The sequence below is a fragment of the Otolemur garnettii genome, unplaced genomic scaffold (assembly GCF_000181295.1).
Source record: "Otolemur garnettii isolate 467f Iridium unplaced genomic scaffold, OtoGar3 scaffold00057, whole genome shotgun sequence".
Lineage (NCBI taxonomy): Eukaryota > Metazoa > Chordata > Mammalia > Primates > Galagidae > Otolemur > Otolemur garnettii.
The window spans coordinates 9,796,324-9,803,528 of NW_003852452.1; the positions used below are offsets into that span (position 1 = coordinate 9,796,324).

Below are 7,205 nucleotides of genomic sequence, written 5' to 3' on the forward strand. Positions count from 1 at the left end.
CCCCATATGGCAGAGGTGGTGGGTTCAAACCCAGCCCCAGCCAAAAACTGCAAAAAAATAAAAAATAAAGTATTCTTTAAAAAAAAAAAAAAGGACTCAATTTCTACAAAAACAAATTTAAAAATTAGCTGAGTGTGCTGCAAGCACCTGTAGTTAAGAAGGATGCAATGAGCTATGATAGATCCATTATATTTATATGGATATAAATATTTATATTTATTTATAATATATATTATTATATATATTATATGGACCATTATATTTCAGCCTGGGCAGCAAAGGGGAGGAAAATGTAATTTTTTAAAAAGGCATGATGGGGGAAAAAATAGCCGGGCATTGTGTTGGGCACCTGTAGTCCCAGCTACTTGGGAAGCTGGAGCAAGAGGATCACTCAACCCAAGAGTTTGAGGCTACTGTAAGCTATGACGCCACAACACCCTACCGAGGGTGACAAAGACTGTGCCTCAAAAAAAGAAATCATAAATGAAAGCTCACATACCCTAACTGGTTGAATGAAGGTTAGAATGTTTGTTTATATTACCATCCTCTGCAGATTAGGTTAAATACATTCCTATTATTTAGGAAAATAACAAAGGCAGAAAAATACAGTGGAACACTGATGTATGACAGAATAAAGGTAATTTTTTAGAACTACCTTATAAAATATATTCTGAAGTTAACAAAAAAAAAGGATCTACCTAGTTATAAATATACAGGGCTCCACAATTAATGTGATAGTTCCTCATCACCTAGAAAGAAGCAGGCTGTCAGTTTTGTTTGATTCATCTTAACAGTAGGAGAGCCTTAAATAGCCTAAATTAGAATATAAGTGATTTTACACACCATTCCAGTTGCCCCACTTGGAAATATTTCCATATGCTGTGATCTTTTTTCACTCTAAGGATGGTACAAATCAAATGATCTTACCCAAAACAGCTCTGGAAGTCCTTTTCGTAGCGTTTGCTGTCAGTGAATCGAGAACTGGAAGACTTAGCTCTGCAAATACAGCAGCCCTCTATACTTCGGTACATCTTTGGCTTGTGAAAACCAAACATCTTTTCTTCTGGGCAAGTCTGTAAGGGCAAGAGAATTGACACAGCTTTGTTGAGGGCCCAAACAGGAAACCATTAAAAGAGTTCTGTCTGTACCATGCCCCCAACAACCAACTTGGTGTTATATGACCAAGCCAGACAGGGGGACACCGGGGAAGACCTGGATCTACTTCCATTCTTGGCACTATCATGGCAAGTGTATAAAACATACAGAATAGCTAAGTTATTTAAGGAGTATTCTACTACTTCCAACTCTCCTAACAAATACTCATCTGGGGCCACGCCTGTGGCTCAAAAGGGTAGGACGCCAGCCCCATATGCCGGAGGTGGCGGGTTCAAACCCAGCTCCAGCCAAAAAAAACCTCATTCTGAAAATAGAAAGTTTTTAAAAATTAAGTTTTTGTTTTCTGTTTTTTTGTAGAAACAGTCTCACTGTATTGCCCTAGCTCACAGCAACCTCCAACTCCTGGGCTTAGGTGATCCTCCTGCCTCAGCCTCCTGAGTAGCTGGGACCCACCACAATACTTGGCTATTTTTTGTTGCAGTTTGGCCGGGGCTGGATTTGAACCCACCACCCTCAGTACATGGGGTTAGTGCCCTACCCACTGGGCCACAGGTGCCGCCGCCCCCCCCAAAAAATCAAGTTTTTAAGCAAAAAATATCACGAACTCTCTCCACAACCCTATAAAATGATGAGATCACACACAACCAAGGATGCACCTTAAGATTTAAATAAATATGGCTCGGCACCTGTGGCTCAAGTGGTTAAGGCGCCAGCTACATACACCTAAGGTGGCGGGTTGGAATCCAGCCCGGGCCTGCCAAAAACAACAATGACAGATGCAAGCAAAAAATAGCCAGGCATTGTGGCGGGCGCCTGTGGTCCCAGCTACTTGGAAGACTGAGGCAGGAGACTTGCTTGAGCCCAGGAGTTGGAGGTTGCTGTGAGCTGTGATGCCACGGCACTCTACCCAGGGGGATAGCTTGAGGCTCTGTTTCAAAAAAAAAAGATTTAAATAAATAGGGCAGCTCTTGTGGCTCAGTGAGTAGGGCACTGGCCCCATATACCGATGGTGGCGGGTTTGATCTCGGCCCCGGCCAAACTGCAACAAAAAATAGCCAGGCGTTGTGGTGGACGCCATGTAGTCTCATCAGGAGACTGAGGCAGGAGAATCGCCTAAGCCTAGGAGTTGGAGGTTGCTGTGAACTGTGACTCCACAGCACTCTACCAAGGGCAATTAAGCGAGACTCTTGTCTCAAAAAAAAAAAAAAGATTTAAATAAATAATGTGCTTCCCCATGGGGAAGTTTTGAGTATTTACTATGACCACTGTTTTATGCTAAGCACACAAGTAACTCACTCTGCATCGACCCCCACTACTTTGCCTTGTGGGAAATCGGGAGGGGATTTCTTCTATGATAAATGGGAAGTTCTAAGCAGTCAAGTCTGGTCATGATTTGAAACTGCTTAGAGGAGGATGTAAAATTCATAAAAATCCAAAGTTAGAATTTAAAAATAATGCCATAAATCACTAAGATAAATTAAGAATATAGCCTGACCACTGCTGTCCCTCAGTTGTTACAGAGGATATCTCCTATGACATTTCTTGCCTAAGGTCAGTAATAGTGGGAGGCAAATATCCAAGAGATGTAGAATGAAATAAATTGTAGTTCCCCTGCTCAAAAAAAAAATCTCAACATAAGCCAGCCATGCTGGTTCACACCTGTAATCCTAGGACTTGGGAAGGTTGAGGCAGGAGCATCACTTGAGCCCAGGAGTCCATGTCCCCCCACAAGCAACTTGATGTTATATGACCAAGCCAGACAGGAGGATTCTAGGGAAGACCTGGATCTACTTCCATTCTTGGCACTATCATGGCAAGTATATAAAACATACATCACTAGCTATGATCAGACCACTGTATTCTAGCCTATGAGACAGTTTCAACATGTCTCCTTTCCAAAGAAGGAAAGAAGAAACAGCTCTAGGACCAGATGCAAAAATGTAGCTGGAAATAAATCCGTACCTTAGAAGTAATTTGGAATAGTCAAACACAACACCAACTTCACCAGAACATGTGGGCTAAAAAGAGACAATGCAAGGCAATGAAGCGGCACCTGTAGCTCAGTGAGTGGGGCGTCAGCCACATTCGCCAAGGCTGGCGGGTTTGAACCCCGCCCAAGCCTGCTAAAAAAACAACAATGACAACTGCAACAAAAAAATAGCCAGGCGTTGTGGTGGGTGCCTGTAGTCCCAACTACTTGTGAGGTGGAGGCAAGAGAATCACTTCTGTCTCAAAAAAAAAAAAAAAATAGGGCCACACTTTTGACTCAAAGGAGTAGGGCACCAGCCCCATATGCCAGCAGTGGCAGGTTCCAACCCACCCCTCAGCCAGAAAATGCAAATAAATAAATAAAATAAAAAAGAAAAGGCAATGAATATAGAAACTAAACCCCAATGGACAGGGCCAGAGGATACCTGGGTATATATGTTTTTGTGCCTAAGGGTCCAACCACAAAATGTCACAAAAGTATCATATAAAGCACCAATATGAGATAACTATTAACAATTTACCTTCATGCCCATAAAAGGCACAAAAAGTCATTGCCACAGAACAACATCCTTTTAAAGTTGTCCTAGAAATAAAGTTAAATAGGTAAAACCATAACTTCAGTACAGTCACATATCACTTAATGACAGGATATATTCGAGAAATGTGCTGTCAGGCAGCCTTGTGAAAACATCATGCATGGTGTCCTTACTCAATTTTAGGTGGTACAGCCTATTACACACCTAGGCTATAGCTTCCTGCTCTGGACTACAAACCTGCACAGCATGTTACCATACTGAACAATGTAAGCAGTCGTAACACAATGGCAAATATTTACATATCTAAACACAGGAAAGGTACAAAAGAAATACATTATTATGATCTTAAAGGACCACCTTCTTTTTTCTTTTTGGCCAGGGCTGGGTTTGAACCTGTTACCTCCAGTATAGGGGACCAGAGCCCTACTCCTTTGAGTCACAGGCGCCACCCCAGGGACAGGGACCACTGTCTTACATGTGGTCTTCTCATTGACAAAACCACACTTATGTGGCATAGATGTTTGTCTGTGGATTATCGCATGCCTGATTCTATCCATTCCAATTCTGGTGAGTATAGATCAAGTATTAATGAGTGACTCGGCTCGGCGCCTGTGGCTCAAGTGGCTAAGGCGCCAGCCACATACACCTAAGGTGGCAGGTTCAAATCCAGCCTGGGCCCACCAAAACAACAATGATGGCTGCAACCAAAAAGTAGCCGGGCGTTGTGGCGGGTGCCTGTGGTCCCAGCTACTTCGGAGGCAGAGGCAGGAGACTCGCTTGAGCCCAGGAGTTGGAGGTTGCTGTGAGCTGTGATGCTAGAGCACTCTACCCAGGGGAATAGCTTGAGGCTTTGTCTCAAAAAAAAAAAAAAAGATTTTTCTTACCAAATATTTAGCTAAAAACTGAAGCTTTCCTTTTAAACAGGAGTTATAATTAACAAAAGTCTTCCTTGTCAATGATTCTGTTGGTGAGGAAGGCAGGCAATGAGTGGGGTATGGCATAAGTCCACTGAAGCACTTCAATAAACCAATAATCAAGTCTATGGCAGAAATCCACTGAAGCACTTCAATAATCCAATAATCAAGTCTAAACTAACAGTTACCTTAGGAATTGTTCAAACAAGAAAACAAAATATTCTTACTTGATAATCATTTAGTTAAATGTCTGGTGATTCGATATTTTTTAGAGAAAGAAAATGAAGTACCCTAGATGTAGTAAAGGTATAGTGAGGCCTATTAAAATAAAACAGATGGTTTTATTACTTCTAACAAATCTACATGGTAACTGAAAAGGAAATGGCCTCCTAAAGAAAATGGTCACGTGTTACTTTGGGAAAACACTGTCCAATGATAAAGGATTATAGAAACAAGAAAAAGCAGAAGTCATTGCTTTAATTTGCATATTCCTGTTTTAAGGCAAAACAATGTAGCTGTTGTCCTTACATCATCCTGGTTTTCTCCAAACTTCCTTTAACACCATGCATTACCATCAAGATGGTGTAAAATCCAGTTCCTCCTACAGACTCCAACTTCCCCAATAGCTCTAGGAAACTTCAGCCTCCCTCCCCAGCAAGGACAGAGAAAATATGGGGGGAAGAGGGGGTAGCCAATTCATTTCATTGATACACAGGGCAAATAATCCTATTACAACAGACGGATTCCTAATCTTTACCTTCACAATCCCTTTTCTCACTCCCCAAATAAACATATTTCAAAAACTATATAGCATTCAGTTCATCTCTAAGATATGAACAACTTCACTGAGGCTGGATTTGACTAAGAAGCCATAGTCTGTGCCACTTTTATCACACTGGCAAGCTGTATAGGAATGCTATGGCTGTGGCTAAATACAGAGGCTTTCTTTTTAATCAGCAGCTATTGTGAATCAAATATTCATCTTCAACAACTTTTTTGCTGGTGGGGACCTCCCACAAAACTCAGCCACAAGCCCCTGGCAAGACATTCCATTCGTCATTTGAGGAATATTCTTTTTAGACATCAGAGAAAACAGCCTGATGTCTTATGATTCATAATCCTCCTTTATGTAGCTGTGACCTTACTTTTGTCCTAACAAAATTCTTCTGCCTGAACATCTGAAAGGGATCTAAATACTAGGTAGGATTCACCCTCTTCTAGGCAGTGCTCAGTGAGAAATGCGTAAGGTAGGAGACACTTGTCCCGATGTGAAACACAGTAGTGCATGGACCTTCAAATGGATGACTACTTAATAAACCCATTAAACCTTTTCTGAGCTTATCCCCCACTTGAAAGACACCTGGAAATCTGCAGCAAACACATAGGAGTTTAATTTCAGGCTTTATTTACAACAACCCAGTTAAGCCATGGTTGGTGTTTAACCATTTTGAGGTTTGAGGAGTCCTGAGATTAACTAACAGTATTTTCACAAAATCTACAGACTCATTACTATTTAAAAAAATACTACCTAATCTCTGGAGGGAAACCAAGGACACAAAAACAGCCTATGAAACCAAGTTATTTTATATTCTTGAGAGGGTGATAGGTGGGAATGGCACAACTTGATTTTAAACTGGAGATCTGAGGCAGAGCTCGGTGGCTCACATGGCTGAGCTAAGTGTAATCCTAGCACCATGGGAGGCCAGAGACATGTGGATTGCTGGTGCTCACAAGTTCAAGACCAGCCTGAGACAGATGGAGACCCCAGGGTCTCTAAAATTAGCTGGGCATTGTGGTGGGCAACTATAGTCCCAGCTACTTGGGAGGCTGAGGCAAGAGGATCACTTGAGCCCAAGAGTTTGAGGTTGCTGTGAGCTATGACAGCACAGCACTCTACCAGGGGTGACGAGATTAGACTATTTGTCTCAAAAAATAAATAAATAAGTAAATAAACTGGAGATCTGAAATTTCTGTTATTTCAAATACTCTAATGGTTCTTTAGAATATTTATTTCATAGTCCCACATTTGTACAATATTAAATAATTGCTCCAGAACAATCTATCTTACTTTTTCAAAGAACACCATCAGCTAATTTGTGACTTTTGTATCATTATCATGGACATCTTATCATTCAGCACTATGTTTTTTGGTTTTTTTTTTTTGAGACAGAGCCTCAAGCTGTCCCCCTGGGTAGAGTGCTATGGCATCACAGCTCACAGCAACCTCCAACTCCTGGCCTCAAGTGAGTCTCCTGCCTCCGCCTCCCAAGTAGCTGGGACCACAGGCGCCCGCCACAACACCCGGCTATTTTTTGGTTGCAGCCGTCGTCGTTTTAGCAGAGCTGGGCTGGATTCGAACCCGCCACCTTAGGTGTATGTGGCTAGCACTTTAGCCACCTGAGCCACAGGCACCGAACCAGCACTATGTTTTAATACTATCTGCTTCCTCACTGATGAACAACTGAGGGCAGACCCTATAAAATCTCACACTACAGCATATGTTTGGGGAAAGCAGTAGAAAATTAAACTTTGAGCTAAAGCTAAAAATCAGAATGGACTAGACATGGTGGCTCACACCTATAATCCTAACACTCTGGGAGGCCAAGGCAGGAGGCCAAGCCTGAGCACAAAGGAGACCTCATCTCTATAC

General features: G+C 42.0%; 1 protein-coding gene across 2 annotated transcripts in view; it reads right to left on the minus strand.

The window, feature by feature from the left end:
* SINHCAF (SIN3-HDAC complex associated factor) overlaps nucleotides 1–7,205 on the minus strand; it is a 35,088-nt gene that overhangs the window by 14,132 nt on the left and 13,751 nt on the right. For both annotated transcript variants that reach the window (XM_003792484.3, XM_012806781.1), the window contains exon 2: nucleotides 928–1,073. In XM_003792484.3, the coding sequence (XP_003792532.1) occupies nucleotides 928–1,055 (128 nt within the window). In that variant the 5' untranslated portion in view covers nucleotides 1,056–1,073. The remainder of the gene's footprint in view (nucleotides 1–927; nucleotides 1,074–7,205) is intronic.